Genomic DNA, 21,699 nt, shown 5'->3' on the forward strand with positions numbered 1-21,699 from the left:
AAAAATCTCAACATCTATGGCCAGCTTTAGGGAGCTGCTATCTGGTTACCTTCCCATTGTTCTGTTGTTAGGCTGCTGGGGAGGGGAAAGGGAGGGGGGTGATATCACTCCAACTTGCAGTACTGCAGTAAAGAGTGACTGAAGTTTATCAGAGCACAAGTCACATGACTGGGGGCAGCTTGGAAACTGTCAATATGTCTAGCCCCATGTCAGATTTCAAAATTGGATATTTAAAAATCTGTTTTTGAAATGGATTTCAGTGCAGAATTCTGCTGGAGCAGCACTATTAACTGATGCGTTTTGAAAAAAAACATATTTTCCCATGACAGTATCCCTTTAAGCATTTTCGCATTCCCCCTCCCCGCGACTTTCCTCCATTTCAGACAATTTGGGGGCAAAAATCTTGTAGAGGTTTATTTGTTTTACCAATAGTTATTGAAATGGTGTGTATGTATTAGGGCCTTATGGGGCCCCCCCTCTGTCGGTACGTCCCTGGTGAATCTGTCCCATTTGGCTTCATGGAAAAATTTGAGAAACAGTGAAAATTTGAGAAAGCCATATTTTCAAATGTATTCATTTATTTTTTAGTCTTTTTTTTTCACTGAGCATATTGTGCTATTTTGGGGCTACTTTTGAAGCTCCTCTTGGCTAGTTTTGGGGCTGGTTTTGTAGTTGACTTGGGCTGGTTTTGACCCGGCAACCCAGACACAGACAGTAGAATGTTGCCCAGTCGCTGCTCGTGCTTCTCAGTGTCAGACAGCTACACGCGCTTCTTTGCACAGATGGAGGGGGAGGACACTGATTCCGTTGGGGTCCGCCTGCTTCTCGAGTTTCCAGCCCTCCTGTTTACTTACTGTTTTGTGCATTAGGCACATGCGGCTCCGCAACAAAAGATTCCGTCGCTCATTGGTTAGCGCTTGTCGTGGAGTTGGAAGCCGAGCCTGGAAGCTCGTGGCATGCGACTGCAGCTGGTCATTTCATGAACTATTCTCTCCCTACTGGCACCGAGGGACTTTCTGCTGCCACTTTCCCGACCCAGCCCGGCTTAAACTCCCTCGGTATAGATGGGCTCCATCCTCAGCAGCGAAGCCAACAGAGAAGCCAAGTCACGGTCTCTGAGCGAACAAGACCCCAACTTCGACTGCGCCGTGTGCCTGGAAGTGCTGAACCGACCGATGAGGACGCGCTGTGGGCATGTGTGAGTGTCACTGAGTGGCTTATTGTCTCGTCATTGCGCTGTTTAGCACTATGGCTATTGCCACTGATATTAGTTGTGTGGCCAGTGTAGTAGCAGCCCAGGCTTGTTGTGTTCGCTAGTAAATAAGCCAGTGAATATGTTGTGTCTCTCTGTACATCCTGCAGCCTTTGTTCCTCCTCCAGCCCAGGGTTGTGCTACCAACGGTCGAGCAGCTCAGGGGAAAAAGACAAAAGTAAAAAGGACTGTTTATATCTTGTAACAGTTGTCAATCACTTTCACTGTAATCATTAGGCTCCTACTGCTGCTGCTGTTCTACCTCAACTCCCCGCACTCCCATCAACTGAGCCTGGAGATCCCTCATTTATGAATTAAGTCCTAATTTGTCTCTGACCCTGTTTAATCAGCTCTCAGAGAAATGGACCTGGTCTGGGCTACAGGGTGTCTGCTACTGACATGGATTTAAGTGTCTGTCCCACATTGTTTGTTTCTCTATAAGTGAAATGACCGCGGTGTGCCTGCTGATACTCAAAAGAGCTTTCTTAACCAGGGGCCATCCTACACAATTTGCTGCCCGAGGCAACCTTCATTTTTGCCGCCCCCCACGGCACTCACCTTCAGCGCCAGATGGGGGTCGGCGGAGGGTCCACGTCACTAGTGCAGAGAGCGCAATTTCGCTCTCTGCACTAGAAGAGCCGAATTCCCAGGTTTAAAACCGGAAATTCAGCTCTTAGTTACCAGGAGCGGCAAACCAGGGGGGCACTGCCACCTGAGGCGAGTGCTTCAACTTGCCTCATTGGCCCCTGTTCTTAACCCATAGGGGTAGATTTACTAAAGAGCGAAGTGGCTAATGCTATTGACTTTTCACCAGCGTTGCCACCCGCAGGGATATCGCCATCAGTTTCGGACTGGGATGCCATGGGCCCACCAGAAAACCATAGACAGTGGGCCCACTTTCCAAACTATTATTCCTCCTCTCTCAACCTCTTTATTCTGCTAGTCTTTTATATCTACTTACTATATTTTTCCATTATTAAGCATTTTCCCCCCATAAAGGAATAGGTAAGGACCATGAAATATGCTAAATGGTTAGAAGCAAGAGGTCCCACTGATACCTGGGCCCACCGGGGGATTTCCTGGTATCCCCGTGGGCCAGTCCGACACTGATCACCAATTTACTAACAGGCACAGACGACAATTCACTAGCGAAACAGATCACTAGCGAATTTTCGCTAGGCAGAAATGAGTGCTAGCGCATCTTCGATTTGAACTGCTCGCACTGCCGAAGTAACGCTAGAAAAAAGTCACCAGCATTCGGCGCCCAGTACGAAACTCCACATATTAGTGAATTGGTGCAGTCTGAGGGTATTTGCCCCTTGTTGCGATGGGTGTGAAACGGACACTGGTGAAAATTCTGCCCCATAGAGTCTGGTTGGCATCAGATATATTGTATTTTGTCCTAACTGGGTCTGAGCCATCTATGGTAATTTGTAACGAACTTGAAGTTATTCATCCAGCCTTTCTGTGTGATGCACAGTGACATCAGCATGAAAAAGAGAGTTTAAAGACAGTCTTTCATCAAAGAACAGTTTGGGATTTGCTCTGACAAAAGTGAGTGCAACTATTGATCCCCCTAATGTCCCCAGAGTTTGGGTGAGCATGGTCACATGGTGAATCTGTATTCTATTGGGCTGCAAGTATTAGGAAATACAGCAGGCTGTCCCATTGTTCTGTCCAGAGCAGATTGGCAGTTTATCCCATTTGTGTGTATATATAGCCACAGGCAAATAATTGTCGGTCCAGCTCTGCCGCTTGTCAAACTTGATCCTTATGGACACCATGACAAATGTTTTTTTAATATCAAATTGACAGTGTTATAAAATAGTGAGAAAACTATAGGGTTCATCTACAAACACAAGTGTACTGTACAAAGTGGAGCATTTGAAGTAAATGGCCTTACCTTATACTTAAAGACATGTTTTTCCCATAATTCTAGTGTAATTGCGGGCCCACTCTGAGTTTTGTCAGCTTCAGTTGCTTCCCAGCATCAAAATAGATGCAGTTGTGCTGTTGATGCATTTTTGTGTCTGCTGTGGGGACCCTGGAGTAACCGTAAAGGTCAGGGTGGCAGTTGCGCCAGGCTTACCCAGCATAAATAGGCACAGTTTTACACCATTCATCAGAATAGGCAGGATGGACTCACTGACAACAAAGTAGAAGTGTTTGGTTGCAAGTACCTTCATGGATTGCATCAATATGTGCTCTGTGTGATGTCTTTTTTAGAGCACCTGGATTTGAGTGTAAATGTAGTTGGATGTAGTTTTCAGTATGTTCAACCAATTACACTTTGTAGGGGTAACTAGGCCAAGTTCTGCTCAGCAATGCAAAGCATCCGTGTCTATAAGCAGGTCAGTATTTTGCAGTATAACAAGTAGTGCTTTATTGTGTCAAAACTGTCATCCGTACAGAGTGTTGTTCCCCACTGTAACAAATTGCCATTAAATAAGGATAGAATACATAATGTAAAAATAATGTTGGCAGTTTTGTTTCATTTGTAAGTTGTGTAAAGCTGCTCACTCAGCCCCTGAACGATTTGATTGTATCCCCATGTCTGATCAATACCTGGCCAAAAAACAGCCAGGTGTCCATCAAGCAGGTATGAAAACCCCTTTTGGGGCCATATAGGTGCAAAGAAGTATCAGATTCTTGGCTCCAGGGCCAATTGCTGACTGCCAGATTTGGCCCCATGCTTGGATGGTGCCTAAATGATGCAAAAAGGTCACCAAATGAGTGGATTTTCAAAGGTGTAACCCCATATGTCATAGAGAACATGCAGAATAGTCACCCTCGTACGATAGCTGTTATTTCACTGACAGGACAGGGTTAAAAGTTTCATTTGGCTCAAACAAAGGAGAATATTAGTACACTTAATCTGATGATAAGAATGATAGTGGCAAATGATAATGTTATTGTCTGACTGGCTCCATGGATGATGTTGCTCTCTTGGATGTTTTTCATTGTATGAACAGATTTAGTCACTTTTGTTGCCCTGACCCTAGGATATACTCATACTTCTGTATTATAATGTAACCAAAGCTTTACAAATGTAAAACAAGTTTCTTAAAATCATCCCATTCACCATTGTTGTAGCACATATAACAAGTGTGTGTAACTTGCCCTTAAACAAGTTACTCTAAGGACGTTGTGACTGTGATCTGATTAGTCAGGCTGAATCGTGTGATTGACTGGTTGAGTTCCTCATGAAAGTAATAATGCAGCATGCAGCAGTCTGACAGGTCATTATTAGTCATGAATGTGACCTGATCAAATTGAATCCCCAATTCGGTCCGAATGAATGTGGATTGAAAGCAGCTTCAATAGAGTCTTTTATGTTCTTTCAGCTTTAGGGCACTGTCACGTGGCCACTGTCACTATTTTACGGCAATTAAACTGTCACCTCCAATGTGACTAATAGCCACCTACTTGTGCCACAAAGGGGATATGTTTTAAACAGCTTCACTGCCAATAGGAACAGAGATCCAAAGTTTGGGAATGTTTTGTGACTCTTTTAAACTTTTTTGTTGTTTGTTTTTTCATTGCAGAGGCAGCAGATAGGTACAAAATAAGCACACAAAGATTTGCAAACTGTTGCCCCATTTTTCTTCCGCGAATGCCATTAATTACCTGTCCCCCCCCACAATGTCATGCCCAGCATTGGCAGGCCTATCAATGAAACATGGGTGCCATATACATAAAAATGAAAGCAATCATTCATATATTGTACAAAAATTAACAATTTTTTGTTAATTAATGATTTTTTGTTAATTTTTGTGCCCCTGATGAAGACCCTTAAGGTTTTGTGTATTTTTTTCTGTTAGATTTTTTTCTTTTTTGTAATAAATTAATTTTGGCTTTTTCAAATCGGGTGTGCTATCCATTCCTTGCAGCAGTTACATATTACATGGAGACCCTTATGGGGAGTCACCTATGGATTAGCACCCTGTAATTTAATTTAAAAGGGTGTGCGCCTTCTTTCTTTATTTTTGAAATTTGCGTAGTTACGTCCGTTGCGCAAATTTGCCAGGCATAAGAGTGCGAAGCAACACTAGCGAATTACGCCAGCGTCCGTTAGTGAATCAGCGAATTTTCGAAAATGCGCTACGCTGGCGCATTCACGCTAGCGTTAGGCGCTTCGTCGTTTAGTGAATTTGCCCAAGATGGGACAATGAAAATAGTACATACATTATTATTGCCTAAAACAATTACACCTAGGGGATAACTGTGCTTGTAAAGCCCAGTCAATGCATGTTCTCTTGGGTGTGGATAAAGCATTGTAAACACAAATGACATTCTGCAACTAATTCAAACATTTATGGACTCACCAAGCAATATCCAGCATTTTGCCTTTGTCTATAATTTGACTTACTTATAAATAGGGGAGACTTTCCCTTTACCGTAACTTTGCTTTGCTTGACGAATTAACACTAGCGCAAATTCGCTACCTTTCGCCTCCCTGAGCTCAACTTTGGATTTTAGTGAATTAGCAGCGCCCTGGCGGAACTTCGCCTGGCGCAGTGTGGCGAAGGCGCCCTAGCATATTTTCGCCGCTTAGTGAATTTGCCCCTATGTATGTAAACACTTTAGGCGGAGGATAGAATTCCTGTTCATCTGTCGATCTTCATTATTATGCAGTTCAGATGGATACAAGTGAGCAGTCAGTTCTACATATTTCCCTTGTACTTATCAGTGGCTACACTGCATGTTGTGTGGAAATGATGTCACTGAACAATAACACAACTCATATCCTGACATGAACAATAGGGAAGAACACTGGGATGAAGGATAAAGCCAGAAAGGGATGTCACGGGATCATTACTCACTGCTTTGTGTGCTATTTATGTATCTGATATGGTATTATAGGGATAAAAAGTTTCCCAGTCCCCGTTTGTGAACACAGACCCTAATAAATTAACTTTTTATAATGCAAACTTAATGGAAATGCATTTCTAAGTAAATTAAGTTAATTTTTAATTTATATATATATACCTTCTTTGGGCTCTTTTCCATCCATGTTTTTTCCTTCCTTTGGTTTCTGGGGATTGGTGGTAATACAATACATGTTTCCTTTTTCTGCTGCAGCAATGATATATTTCCTGTTTTACATTTTTCTCTTCCTCACTCTGACACAAATGATAAAATGAGCTGTGTGTGCAGGTGTAACAGGTGCATGTGTGTAATTGTAATATTTATATGCAGATTGTATGCAAAAACACAAACATAGGGAGAGAATAGCACTGGTGCGGTAACCTGTAACAGGCAATGATTTTCTAAAGTTTAAGTCCTGAACTACATGAGCGCTTTTGTAAGATGGTGTCAGATTGCGAAAATGCATCCTACAAGTCTGATGTTGTTGTGTGGGTTAAAATACAATGGGACTGATAGAAAAATCGGATGCGTAAACTACATGTAAAATCTTCCATCCGACATGACACAACTGCACGACACGATGTGAACGCTGCATGCTGCGTCTTCATCCCACAAGATAAAAAAAAACGGATGGTGTTGGAAAGACTTTTTTTCCTCATTAAAATATATTGACTGTCGGGTGTAAACGCATGGACGAAAGACTCCATTCGACTTATCTGATCCGACTTTACATTCTAGCCTAGGGGCATCAGATTTTGTAGCTTGTTGCTTGATGTTGCGCAGCGTTGCACAGCATAGAGTGGTGTTGCATGGAGGATCAGATAAAATCTGAGCCACAAAATCTGATAAAAAAGCTTGTGTAGTTCTACCCTAAAGGTGGCCATACACGGGCCGATAAAAGCTGCCGACAGACCGTGTCGGTAGCTTATTGGCCCGTGTATGGGGCCCCCCGACGGGCTTCACCGATCGAGATCTGGCCGAAAGTCGGCCAGATCTCGATCGGATGGGACAGAAAATCCCGTCGGATCGCGGCCGCATTTATTCGTTGATGCGGCCCCGCGATCCGACCGCCCATTTGGGCATCATTAGGATCTCAAGGTGGGCATATCGGAGGGAGATCCACTCGTTTGGCGACATCGGCAAACAGGCGGATCTCTCCATGTATGGCCACCTTTAGTCTAAGGGCTGAACTCCATTGACGAATCTCATTGGATGCGACTAATCACATGACATAAGTCGCAAGGCTCCAAATATTATGGGAGTGATAGAAAAATTGCAGGTGCAAACTACACACAACGCGACTATCGGTTGAAGTGCTCAACCTTTTCGCATCCAACAGTCATGTTAGATACATGTAGTTTGTACCTATGATTTTTCTATCACTCCCATAACATTTGGCGCCTGCGACTTATCGCATGCGTTGTGTCGCATGCGACAGATCCGACGGAATCTGTGGTATTTTGGTTTAATGCTGTGGTATAAAACTAAATTTGATAAAATGCTAATTTTCAACTTGATTTTAACATCATGCAAATTGCTGATGACAAGATGTCAATTTTATTTTTTTCCTCTAAAACTTGCATACTTACATTTATCAGTTAGCCAATAATCAGCATCACGTTACCACAACAAAATAAAACCCTCTCTGAACTTGTTAATGACTTCTCATTTAAGTTTTAAAAATATAATAAATCTAACAGATTGTAATTTCAGTGAAATATAATCCACAGATAAATTACCAAGCATCTAAACAAGTGAAATAACTGTTATACATTAAGGGGGTTATTTATCAAAATCCGAAAAGTTCTCACTATTTTCTGAAAACTACTCCGACCAAATCCACACAGATTTTTCCCCCTATTTATTAATACATTTTCAAGAATTTTTCTTGTGCAGGAAAAGTCACTATAAAATCGTTAAAAATTTTAAAAAAAAATTCTGAGTTTGCTCTCAAAACCTATGATTGTTTTGTAAAATTTACCAAAAAGGGAAGCTATGGACAGGGTACAAGTCAGAACAGAACAGGAAGCAGGAACCGGCAAGGCAAGGACAGGTCAAAGTCAAGGCAGAATTAGGTTAAATGCCAGGGTTAAAGCAGGACTGGAGCAGAACCGGGAGGGAAAGGCAAGGCATGTTCAGAACAAGGTAAGGAGGAAAGGTTCAAGGTAAGGCAAGGCAAGACAAGGAAAGGAAAGGAGACTAGGGATGAAACCTTTAGCTAGGGATGATGCCACACTGCTAGTATAGGAACCAATGCTCAGGCAAGGAGTGTTTGGAGGGTTGGCCTTAAATAGGGCAGAGTCAGCCCTGATTGGCTGACTGCAAACCAATCAGGCTGCTTCTGGGCTAGGGCTGCAAAAGGCAGGTAACATATAGTGAGCAACCCTACAGGCTGCTCACCTGGTCCAGTGATTAAAGCATCGAGCCAAAAACCCAAAGGTCCCTGGCTTAAATCCCAGCAGAGCCTGACAGCCCACAACTTTACTGCATGGTTTAAAATCATCAAAACAAAGAGAACAAATACATATGATATGTGCCCCTAAGTGAGTGTCTGCTGAAATAGCTGTGGATGCTGGAAGGTCGGCTCTCCCAGAGACCATTTACTTGTCACTGGGAAATGCAGCCTAAAGCTCCCCATAGACGCGCCGATTCTTCTTGCCGAACGACCGATTTTAGGGAAGCCCGACCAATCCTTCGAAATTATCGTGTGGTATTCGAACGATCGTACATCTTATGATTTTTTGGCCAGGTCAAAAAATCTTTGTCCCAGTGCAATCTATCTATGTTTGCAGGGCCAAGCAGACAGCTCCCCTTTGTTTTCCTGGCAAATTGGTCTTTTTAGTTGATGGTAAATTCCTACAATCGTACGATCGTTCTGAGAAGATCGTGGTCTCACGATCAGGATCTGATCTTTTAAAAATCTGAACATCTATGGCCAGCTATAGATTAGTGATGGAATTGGTGACAGCAGATGACAGAATACATTTGTGTCAATTGCATTGATCCAAAATGTGCCAAGACACCTGGGTGGCTTTTTTTGCTCTAAGTCATTATCACATTAAGAAAAATAATTCAGGGAAATAAATATATATTTACTGCTTCCATCAAGGAAAAACAAAATATGAATGGTAGCTTTCATACTCTTTTGCCTTGAAGGAAGCATTCTTAGAAGATAAAATTAGCAAAACCAGCCTATTAAAATGGCACAAGGCATCTCTGCTGAAACAAGCAACATTGCATCTACCCATATGTGCTGGATAGCTGCTAGTAGAGATGTTCTGTGCTTGCAATACTTATATTATACATATTTTTATAAGGTAAAACTCAAAACATAAACTTTATTTCCAAGGCAAAACATCAAGCCCTGTTCTACATAATCCTATACTTTGCATCGCTTTGTTATCACCTTTCCAAGTAGAAAGTGCTATGGATTTGCTTGCGACTGTTTGCTTTTCCCAGCCCTGTATTTGCTTTCCCCATCCCAGTGTCTGTCTGCAGAAGTTGCGATGATGAAAGAACTACTTATTTGAAGTGTGACCTGTCACTAGGAAGAATCGACTTTTCTTGCTCATTTGCTAAAGGAGTACATAACAATCCTGTACTACTGGTTAACCTTTATAGTAGTTCATTCTTCAATGAGATCTCAAATCTAATCACTATCTTAGCTTAATGTTAGCTTATCTAGGTGTAGTTAAAAAGATGTTAAGATGCTAATTTATTGATTTGGAATGCAATAACAACTGCTTTGGCTGGCCTATGTTGCTGAGTAAGGCCAATAGCACATGGGGCAGGTTAACTATTGCTGTATCAGCTTGTCACTTCCCATGGTAATCTGTAGCTCACCTTTTAAACACTTTCTGCACCCTGCAGTCTGGCACAGCTCTGTCCTTACTGCCTGCCTTGACACACAAATTAGGGGACAGGTAGGGAGTGAGGGGAGACGCCTATGTGACATTCGCTTTACGCCCCTCATAAATAAATCACTGCCAATCTTTGGCAGCAGTTTACTCAGGGGAAGCACGGGTTTTTTTTGTTGATACCATGCTCACTATAAACTATGTATCAAATGGGTTGCTGGGAGGGGGACAGTGAAGAATAACTTTATTTCAGAAACAATAGAGAAAGTTTAATTGATGATATTTATATTTTGATTTTCATGAGATTAAATTTATATTCATTTTGCCCTACCCTAAAACCATCCACAGTTCAATCAAAGTTGATTTGTTTGATTGTAGAAAAATACATCCATCCCACTTATAGCCACAGTCTAATCAGTCACTTTCTGGCAGAATAAATGGCTGTGAATATCCATCTTTATTTCAAGTAACCACAAAAGTACGGAGTTCAGCTGAAGTCAAGTGAAATAAGGTCAGAAAGGTTCGATGTTATGATCATATTCTCTTAAACAACAAGGTGTGATAAGGCAGATAGTGAATTTCATAGGAAGAAAATATAATGGTAAAGGGGTAGTGTACATTTAGGTCTCCACTTTAAAATATGGGGACTAGGAATGTTCAGGCATCAAAACAAAGTTTCTGATTAAGTAAACCAGGGGTGTCCAAACTTTTTGCAACGAGGGCCAGATTTAGTGAGGTGAAAATGTGTGAGGGCCGAACATTCAGCCTGACATTCATTCCAATGTAGCTAGCTTGTGATCAGGATCATTCACTCCTGGAGATGGACATGTATATGGCATTTAAGAAGTGAAGAAGTGGAGTCTGTTTGGACTTATTCTCCGTGCCTCATTTAAACAAGAAATTGCGTAGCCGTAGCAGTAATATTTGGGCACAAAATGGTCTATATTGCTGCCTGTGTGCTGAAGGTATTAGCAATAGACACGTAACGGCACATAGTGACGCACCGCTCTTGCATACGTCTTTAGTTCACTGTATTGGCACGTCAGTACGTCTATTGATACCTTCAGCCCTAAAAAAGTATGCGAGAGCAGCACGTCAGTACGTTCGAGTACATGTCTATTGCTAACACCTTCAGCACACAGGCAGCAGTATAGACCAGTTGGCAGATCATTTCACTAATGTTCCTGATTGCACTGTGCTGGGGGGCCACATATTATTAATTTCATGATGGAGGCTGAGGGCCGGTGTAAATTTGAAAACGGGCCGCAATTGCCCTGCGGGCCTGACTTTGGACATGCCTGAAGTAAGCAATAAATGCAATTAAAGGTTTAAACTATTTTAAAGGGGTAATTAAACCATCAGTGCACAGTTAGTAGATAACAAATTTTGACATGAAAAACACTAATAAAGATCATTTCAACAGCTGACTGTTTTTGCTTTTGCTTATCCAAATGCTTTTCACAAAGGCACTTGCACTTGAGTGCTTACACTTTACATAAAAAAAAAACAGTTAGTTCTGCTTTGTTGAATAAGGTGCATAGTACAAGTAAACATCAGGCATGTCCTAGAAATAAAAGGATAGTTTCGACTTTAACTAGGGTTAGCAGATGACTTGAAAATGAGTCTATTAAATGCATGTTGCAGGACTGCATTCAGTGCAGCCCTTCTAGCTGGATTTTATGGACCTGTCCCTACATTTTTATATGATCTGGTAATCCTACCTTTATATTAAATTTAGTATGATGCAGAACCTGATATAAACAATTTGCAATTGGTCTTAATTCTTCTTTTTGCTATTTAGCTTTTTGATCAGTAGCTTTGGCATTTCAGCAGCTATCTGGTTGCTAGGGTCCAACATACCCTAGAAACCAGGAAGCGGTTTGAATGAGAGACTGGAAGATAAACAGAAGAGAGCCTGGATAGAAATATAACTAATAAAAAGTAACACTAATATTACAATTGCAGTGCTGTCAACCAACCCCATGTCATGATGGAGATAATGATCCACTCCAGGCCTTTTTGAGACCTTATTTTATGTTATCATTTAGTGCAAAGGGGAATTCAGGTCTAATAAAACCAGTACTGGATAATTATACCCTAAATAACATATGTTTTTTTGGCTGCTGGGGCCAGTGAAAGCTGTAAAGAAGCAGCTAAATTGTTAAAAAAATCTATAAAAAATTAAGACCAATTGAAAAGCAGCTAAGACTAGGCCATTGTATAACATTTTAAAGATAAATTGCCCCTTTAACAACTGCCCAGAAGATATGTTACGTGCAAGACTCTCTTCATGTGTTGCATCTACACCTATGCGTGTGACTTACAACTGATGAACTGTGTGTTAATGACTCTTTTGTCACTGTGTTCTGGATATAATCTGATGCAAGAACAGTACAAATGCATCGTGAGCCTGATTAACAACATGGACACAAATTTGTATTTTTTTTTGCGCTCCATTATTCTTCACTAACACCTAGTAGAAAATGTTATTTACTCCTACAGGCTTCTTAGAGAAATACATGTCCCAAACCACTGGAGGATCATGTTATTTATAAATCTTATTTTCATTACTTAGGTTTTGCCAAACTTGCATTAAAGCTAGCCTCCGGAATAATACGTACACCTGCCCTTACTGCCGCACTCACCTGTCATCAGAAGGAACCCTGGCTGTGGATATAATGAAGAAGATGAAAACAGTATTTCAGAATTGTGAAGAATGTGAGGAGAAGGTAAGAAAACATAACATAGTAGTGTGCAATGTGCCATTCCTGCTGGGCTCATTAATATTCATATTTATCTGTATTTTCAGTTTTGTTGATATTCTATGTATTTATTTATTTATTTGTTTGTTTTAGGTGTGCCTGAGTGATATGAGGGCTCATTTAAACATGTGCGAGCAATACATAACAAAATATGGTCGCCTTGAGGAACTTGGAAGAACTACTTGCAGGTTTGAAAATCATTTGTTCCTTTTCTTCCGAGTAATGTCACGCAGCAGGATCAGCGACAGTCCATTTGCTAGTCTATAGTTAACATAACAACTGTAGTTAAAAGCTAAAACACCAAACTGATCACAGTCCCTAATCTGATCAGTATGTGCAAATACAGGTGCATTCCTGTGCACACACACCTGCCACTGGGAATTAGCCCTCTATTCTCACTTAGGCTGATAATATATATATATATGCTAATCCCCAATTACTACCTAATGACCTTTGGGACTTGGGAGGTCCAAGTTAGGAATATGTTAGCATGATAGCACAATTATGGCATGTGCAGACAAACAGCAGACACATTTTATTTCTTTACAGCTAACACTGAATATATATATATATATATATATATATATGTTTTAAAGAAAGATGATAAAATGTAGGATCTGTGTGCATTTAATCGAGAAGGAAACATTGATAATAAAAAGACAGTATGTATAACTTTAAAAAGGTTGCTAAATGTTGTGGTCTAAGAAAATGGATTAAATAAATGCATTTGAAACTCTGCTTTGTTAAAGTGGACCTGTCACCCAGACACAAAAGGCTGTATAATAAAAGTCCTTTTCAAATTAAACATGACACCCAATTTCTATTCTTTATTAAAGCATTTGTAGCTGCTGTAAGCTCATTTAAAAATCTCAGCTGTCAATCAAATATTGTCTGCCTCTGCTCTATGCCTTAGGCATAGAGGCGGGGCAGACAATTACTTTCACTTTACATTCAGCACTTCCTAGATGTCACTGCTCTCCACACATTCTCCCATTTAATTCACTGTTTAATTCACTGTGCATTCTGGTGCACAAACAAGATTATTGGAGATGATGCAAGGCTTGCCTTAATAACAGTGTCCAGAAAATGGCTCCTGCCTGCTATAATTATGAATTTCCAGACTGGAGGAAACAAGATAATTTATATAGTGTATTTAAAGCTTATTGACTAATGTGATAAAATAGGATTTGGGTGACGGGTCTCCTTTAAGGGAGTTATTATGACTCATATTTGTTTGGTAGTGTCACATGGGATAATTTTGTCATTTTAGACTGCAGCTTTTACCTGCTCAAGCAAAGAGCAAACAATAATAATTGCTTTAAATACTGCACACGAGCGCACACCTTAGAGGGAACATTGTCTACAACTAAATACTAGAATCTCAATTCTGATGTCCAGCCAGCCATTATGACCGACTGCCTCCTAGCTTAGCAGCAAGTGTTCATTCACTGGTCTCGCTCTCCTGCTTGTGGTCTACTAGCCATTAAGAATTAGCCCTAGTGCTGCATTTTGGTCTGGGGCCATCCTAGGTGCATGTTAAGTACAGACGTTTATCTGTGCATGGGCCATCCAGTTACTCCATATCCCCCCTTCCTCCACTGACAGATTTAGTCAGGATGTATCCGGTGCCAGTAGGGAGGGTTTTTTTCCAGAAAAAAATTATTTACCATATAGGCACCTGAAAGCCACCCAAGCACAGGCCCTGTATTATAAATCAAGCCCTGATTAGCTGTATGTTTCTAGGGACTTTTATGTGTCACACAATTGCAATTTATACAATTCTCATAGGTGGCTAATAGCAACAGTTTAGGCACCACTTCACAATATGCCTAAACTGTTGTATTTCAGGAACACACAACACAAAGAAGACCTTAAAAATTCTATTTCTCTTAAAATTCTCTTTCTTTTACCAAGATACTACTTGTTGCTGGTCAATAAAGACATCGAAAACAAATAAAATTTGATTTAATATTTTATTATTGAAAATATGGCTGTAAATCCCAGCTAGGTTTGCACCCGTTGAAAGCAGAAGCATCATGATATCTCCTATTCGGACTTCAGCAAATAATCCGCTGTAATTATTCCGTGGACAATTACCACCCCCTAAAGAAAGGATGAAAGAAATTACTTTGCACTATATTTACTTCTGCTTCACCTTAATGCATCTCACCGACATGTCACATTCACCTCTTCCATCAGAAGAATCTGTTTCTAGACTCATTAAGGGCTCTTACAAACTGGCGGTTTTTCCTGCGCTCCCCTGCGATTTCTTCCGTTCAGCCGCAGGGGAGTGCAGGAGTAGACGCAATCAATTATTGTGAAGGGGGCTGTACTCACACAGACGCATGTAATCCCCAAACCCAGGTGGGACGCAACATGTTGTATTTCACCTGCGTTCGGCGCATGCATGCGTCTGTGTGAGTACAGCCCCATTCACAATAATTGAGTTTGTCTACTCTGCGCTCCCCTGCGGCTGAAGGGAAGAAATCGCAACGCAGGGGAGCGTATGAAAAATCACCCATGTGTGAGAGCCCTAAGAGCCTTAATGCACACTAGCTTGTTGGGAGTGGTACAGTTGCATGAAAATGATTGGAAGAGGTTCTGTTTTTAATCATAACTGTTTCTTTGGGCTACAAATGCTAAGCCTTCACTGTAGGCTATTGTTACAACTGTTAAATCTTCATTAGGCACAACAATCATTTAAACATAGCTGAGCAAGCAATGGCTGTATTTTTTCTCCAGATTTTTGCTAGTGGGCACTAAAGGTGTCAGCATGGGGTTGATGCGTGCCCTACTTTAGCCACAAACTTACCATTTGGATTATCAAAGGTGAAAATAGCAGTGCTCTGACATTTCCTTCATGCAGTAACGCCATGATGGATCTTAAAAACGAGAAGCTAGAAAAATCTCAGTTTTGCTATCACACCTGTGACACTATTTCATAAAGAATCATATCCTGTTCATTTCTGTTTTTAGAGAAGAAATGTTTGCATGCCCGTTTTGTCAGCTGGAATTCGACGAAGATGGCCTTGTGCAACATTGCTTTACCTACCACAGCACAGAAAACAGACTGGTGGCAAGTACCGTTATATTCATTCTATAATATTCTTTTTAACTTTCCCCAACAGGGGTGCGAACGTCCTAGAGGAGATACTGAAGTACAATTATCTATTATTAGTTAACTGTTAAGTCAAGTAGACCTCATTTATGAGCCACTACATTTTGTGCATGGATATGTATAGGAAAATTCATCGGGATTGGTTATAATGAATGTAGTTTCGTTATATTTTAGGTGTGTCCAATTTGTCGCCTGATGCCTGGAGGAGACTCAAGTTATACAATGAGCTTTTTGAAGCATCTTCATGCGAGACACTCCATATACTATGAGAATTACATAGTAAGAGCACAAATAATCTCTTTATTTCAATATTTTAAAGGACTACAATACTGACAACAGCTTTAGAAATAGGGTTGCCACCTGACTGGTATATTACTAGGCTTAGCCAGTAAACTGCCAGCCAGGGTCTGTGCCTATATTACAAATGTACCTGCAATTTACTTGCCAAGTCTGTCTCCGACCAACCCTAGCCCACCTCCAGTCCCCTCTTCAGCTCATTCTCTAGCTGACCCTACTCACTACATTCACTTAGTGGTGGCCCCCTAATGTCATGCCTCCATCTCATCTCAGTGCCTGCATCACAACTCTGCCCCTGATGTCATGGACCTGACCCCACCCTGGCCTGCATAAAAAACAGCCAAAAGGTGGCAAACCTATTTAGGACCAGTAGATATCCTTTTATACTGAAGTAAAAGCGACATGCTTAAAAGGGTGGTTCACCTTTAAGCGTTTACCTTTAGTATGTTTACCAACTTTTCAATTGGCCTTCATTTTTATAGTTTTTAATTATTTGCCTTCTTCTTCTGACTGTTTCCTTTAGACCCATTTGGCAGCTTATCTGCCAGTTTATGGGGCTTCTGATAGGTCTCTCCGATCAATATCTGGCCAAGATATCGATCAGGGAGGTTTGATTTCTCTGGCAATCGAGGACCACATCAGCAAGTTGATGCGTCGTCATCCAGTCGGTGACCCATTCTTTTCATTGTAATCCAATCGCCCGGTGCCGTTGATGGGCATATCGGGGAAAGATCCACTCATTTGGCGACCACTGCAAAAGGGCAGATCTTATCATCAAGCATCATTTTTGATTTGAGGGAATGCTCAGTACAGTTTGTAGCACATGAATACCCTCTTCATTTCTGTTTTTGTTTGTTTTAGGATATCAACATTGTGGAAGAAGCACTTATTGAAAGAGTTCTTGACCTTTCACTGATACATTACATGAGGCATACAAACAGATCCTGATCTCAGCGGAGTAAACTTGAACAAGACTCAGTGGGTTCATATGCTGAATGAAGGAACCGATGATGAACTTTTTGGCCTACTAACAAAGTTTGTTTATTTATAAGCATTAGACAAATGAGGGTTAGCTCAAGTGACGGGCACTGGAACCTGACATTAAATAACATAGTTAGTGAGGACTTTGAATATTTGGTAGGCCATAGCTTTATTGTGGTATGTGTGTTTTCTTGGCTTTATTTTATTTAAGTATCCTTAATATTTTTATCATTTAGTTAATTCAAATATTCTACTGTCCCCAAATGTTGTTCCTTCACTGGCCTACTGTACAGGCCTGTAAATTGCACGAATCAGCCATGTTGGATCAGAGCTTCACGATCGACCTCTGGAATGTCTTTGTCTTGTTGGTTCTGAAAACCAAGAAGCCAGTGAAAGGAGTGAATCAGGTATTCTGAGCACTAAAAGATAAAAAAAAAAAAAAAAACAGCATATTTTTTAGAGACAAAAAGAAGCAAAGAAAAAGATAAGTAAAGTAGCACTGTTTATTGTAAAAGTATTGATAAGTAAGCAGGACGAAGGTGTGTTAGCTAAGCATATAGCTATTTATCAGAAATCTGGGTTGATTGTGCTCTCTATATTGTCATTTAACAATGAGTGCTATATGACAGTGAGTAAGCACATACAATACAATGGCACTTGGAGTTTTATCACTTCTCAGGGAGAAATGTGCCAACTACTCCGTGGCAAAATACCTTTCAACTGACAGGGAACTCTTCTGCCTATGGAACACACCTGTGGCGCCATCGAGAAAACATATTACTCAACTGTCACCTCATTGCAAATGATTTTCTACAACTCATTCATGAATGATATATACATGGTTGCAAATAATGGACAATTCACTTCCATTCATATTTTTAGCCTGTGCCACTCATGCAGGCTAGCATCAGGTTAAATGCTAGAATGCCAGGATGCAAGCAGATCTAAATATATGTTTAGCGTATTGCTTGATGTGGTTGGTTTTTGGTTATGTGGTAGGAAATACTCTCAGCTCTATAGCTCTGTATTGTGATGGTCTTCCAGACCCTAAAGAAGAATTGTACTTCCCTTGATTTTGAGTTTTTGTTTAGTTTGCCTCATGCAGTGAGACTGTTGCACAGAGGTAACTGAACATTTGTCACTTAGTTCAGTACTGGGAATGATCCTGCTGTAAGGTGCAGATTTATCAAAAATCAAATGGGATTTTTTTCCCACGATTCAAATTTGTTTTGCATCTAAACTCACACATTCCAGTTATATTTTCTGTGAGCAAACAATAAAAAAAAATCTAAAATTTGAATGTTGAAATTCGTTTTTATCCAAAAACTCAATTAATTCAAGTTTTCGAGGGCATACATTTGATCGATTCGAGATTTTTTGGGACATGAAATTTGGATTTTTCCCTAAACATGCAGACATTCAAAATTTGAGTTTATCCGTGGTAGAAAACCCCTCACATAACAAGTTTGATTCTTGATAAATATTCCCCTAAGTGTAATTGACTTCAACATAGCTCTTAACATGGCTGCAGTAATCCTGACCCCATAGCACTTTCATAGAAACCATGATACCAATAAAACTCTTTTTATGTGTAAATATGGCGATAAAGATATTTACTACATACACAGGCAATTATTCATATGTCCAAGGTCCAATTAGTTTCTGTGTGTACGCTTTCTGTTGAAGCCAATGCAAAAAAAGTTAGAGATCTTTGTTTCCTATGTACCTGTACACACACACACACACACATGTAGAGCTGTGGAGAGCAGAATGCATGCATTAGTCATTAGTGTTACCCACTTGCTGCATCTAATACATGTATCATCATCATCATCATTTATTTATATAGCGCTGTCAAGATACGCAGTGCTTTACTGCAGTTATAGCAAACAGGGAATAAATGGTGGATAACAGACAAGGATTACAGAGTACAATAGGGTTTACAAACTAAAAGGTTAGGGTACAATTGAGACATTAGGATTATATAAACACTGTCATTTTTGATACAGCAATGATTAATTAAGGTACATCGAATAGGCCTCTTTAAACAGATGGGTCTTTAAGGAGCGCTTGAAAGTTTGGAAGGAAGGAGAAAGTCTGACAGCTTGTGGCAGAGAGTTCCAGAGAAAAGCAGAAGCCCGAGAGAAGTCTTGTAGACGAGAATGGGCAGAAGTGACCAGAGGAGAAGTGAGGCGAAGATCAGAAGCAGAGCGTAGGTTTCGTGAAGGAGAGTATTTGGAGATTAGAGATGAAATATAGGGAGGGGTTTCATTATTAAGGGCCTTGAATGTGAGTGTAAGTAATTTGAATTTGATTCTAGAAGAGATTGGGAGCCAGTGAAGGGACATACATATGGGAGCAGCTGATGTTGAGCGGCGAGCTAGATGAATGAGTCTAGCGGCCGCGTTTAGAACAGATTGGAGTTGTGAAAGGTGACTTGTTGGAATACCTGTGAGGAGTAAGTTGCAGTAATCAAGGCGGGAGATGATGAGAGACTGAATCAGTGTTTTAGTTGATTCTGAACTGAGATATGGTCGTATTCGAGCAATGTTGCGCAGTTGAATACGGCAAGATTTTGCAAGTGTTTGAATGTGTGGTGAAAAAGACAGATGAGAGTCTAAGATAACTCCTAGGCAACGTGCCTGCGTGGTGGAATGAAAGGTGGTGTTGTTTACGGTGAGTGATATCTGAGGGACAGGGGAAGATCTTGGAGGAAATATAATGAGTTCTGTTTTAGAAAGGTTCAGTTTCAGGTGGCGCTGTGACATCCAGGAGGAGACAGCAGAGAGACAGTCTGTGACTTGGGAAAGGACAGAATTAGAAAGATCAGGAGTAGACAAGTAGAGTTGGGTGTCATCAGCATAAAGGTGATACTGAAGTCCAAATGACTGGATGAGTTTTCCTAGTGAAGTTGTATAGAGCGAGAACAGCAGGGGGCCAAGAACAGAGCCTTGAGGAACTCCAACAGAGAGTGGGAAAGTAGTAGAAGTAGAGTTAGAGAAGGAAACTTTAAAGGAACGGTCAGACAGATAAGATGTAAACCATGAAAGAGCAGTGTCCCGAATGCCAGCTGAGTATAGAATGTCAAGGAGGAGTGTGTGGTCAACTGTGTCAAAGGCTGCAGAGAGATCTAGAAGGATTAGAGTGGAATAATGGCCTTTAGACTTTGCCAATAGAAGATCATTGGTTACTTTGGTGAGGGCAGTTTCAGTCGAGTGTGATGGGCGGAAGCCAGATTGCAAGGGGTCGAGGAGGGAGTTGTGAGTGAGATGCTGGATCAGGCGTTTGTAAACAAGCCTTTCTAGTAATTTGGATGCGAATGGAAGAAGGGAGACCGGTCGATAGTTAGTGGGAGAGCTGGGATCAAGGGAAGGTTTTTTGAGGATAGGAGTGATTAGTGCTTGTTTGTATAATGATGGAAAGGTACCAGTAGAGAGTGAAAGATTGAATAGGTGGGTAAGTGCAGGAGAGAGTGTATCAGAGATTGGGTGGAGAAGGCGAGAGGGTATGGGGTCAAGGGAGCAGGTGGTGGGTTTTGAGCTGGCTAGAAGTTTGCTGACTTCATCTAGAGTTGCAGGGGTGAAGGAGTGCAAAGTAGATGTGAGTGGACTGCACGTTGGTCTGAGATTGTTGTCGGACGGTATGCTCAGCCTAATGAGATCGATTTTTTCATTAAAGAAATGAGCAAGGTCTTGGGCAGTAACATTAATAGGTGGAGGAGGTGGAGGGGGGCATAGGAGTGAGTTAAATGTGGCAAACAGCTGCTGTGGTTTGGAGGACATAGTAGATATTAGATAAGAGAAGTATTGTTCTTTGGCTAATGATAGAGCTCGGTTATAGCAGGAGAGCATGAATTTGAAGTGGATGAAATCAGGATCAGTTCGTGACTTTCTCCACCGTCGCTCAGCTGATCTACTACATCTTCTGAGGTACCGTGTTACACTAGTGTGCCAGGGTTGGGGTTTAGCTGGCCGGCTGTGACGGGTGGTAGAAGGTGCAAGGGAGTCAAGAGCTGTTGAAAGGGCATCGTTGTAGAGAGAAGCTGCCATATTGGGACAGGAGAGGGTATTAATATGAGATATGGATTGTGCTGATACTGTTGATAATTGTATGACTGCATGTACACTGTGTAGGTGAGGCATGGTCAGGCATCACCAAGAAACTTGCTGTATTTGAATATCTCCAGAAATCTCTCCAGATATTTATCTCCAATGTCAGTAAACATGCCCTTAGGGCAGGTCTGCTTTCAGGGAACTGCAGCACCCCCCCCCCCCCCCCCAAGATGTGTCACTGAGCAACTAGTCCACTAACTCAAAGAAAGATAAATGAAGAAAATTTTCATAAAAGGAACATTAAATTTACAGAAGCCTCACTCTAGGTCAGCAAATATGGCATTTCTACACCCTCTCACATTTATGGTCAGGGCACACGCTCACATTCGGGGAGATTAGTCGCCCAGCTACAAATCCCCTCTTCTTCGGAGGGACTAATCTCCCCAAACTGCTTCCCGCTGGCTAGACTATAAATCGGCACTCGGATTGTTTGATTTTCTGAAGTTGCCCG

The 21,699-nt window shown here is 41.1% G+C and overlaps 1 protein-coding gene across 2 annotated transcripts; it reads left to right on the forward strand.

Moving 5' to 3' along the window:
- The first annotated feature begins 802 nt into the window (after positions 1-802).
- Positions 803-18,953, forward strand: rnf125.S (ring finger protein 125, E3 ubiquitin protein ligase S homeolog). 2 transcript variants are annotated; one of them, XM_018223686.2, is made up of 6 exons: positions 810-1,198; positions 12,554-12,707; positions 12,834-12,928; positions 15,717-15,816; positions 16,033-16,137; positions 17,017-18,953. In XM_018223686.2, the coding sequence occupies exons 1-6, from the start codon at positions 1,065-1,067 to the stop codon at positions 17,101-17,103; spliced, it is 675 nt and encodes a 224-aa protein (XP_018079175.1). In that variant the 5' UTR covers positions 810-1,064; the 3' UTR covers positions 17,104-18,953. The 2 variants fall into 2 exon arrangements, with proteins under 2 accessions (XP_041423794.1, XP_018079175.1); XM_041567860.1 differs by lacking the exon at positions 16,033-16,137 and having other exon boundaries at positions 803-1,198.
- Positions 18,954-21,699: the final 2,746 nt, after the last annotated feature.

This window comes from Xenopus laevis, chromosome 6S (assembly GCF_017654675.1).
Source record: "Xenopus laevis strain J_2021 chromosome 6S, Xenopus_laevis_v10.1, whole genome shotgun sequence".
NCBI lineage: Eukaryota > Metazoa > Chordata > Amphibia > Anura > Pipidae > Xenopus > Xenopus laevis.

Excerpts from the sequence above, each read along its gene's own strand:
- rnf125.S (XM_018223686.2), top strand. The coding sequence starts at position 1,065 with ATGGGCTCCATCCTCAGCAGCGAAGCCAACAGAGAAGCCAAGTCACGG. Across the intron at positions 15,817-16,032 it reads GCACAGAAAACAGACTGGTG|GTGTGTCCAATTTGTCGCCT; the intron begins GCAAGTACCGTT and ends GTTATATTTTAG. Across the intron at positions 16,138-17,016 it reads TATACTATGAGAATTACATA|GATATCAACATTGTGGAAGA; the intron begins GTAAGAGCACAA and ends TGTTTGTTTTAG.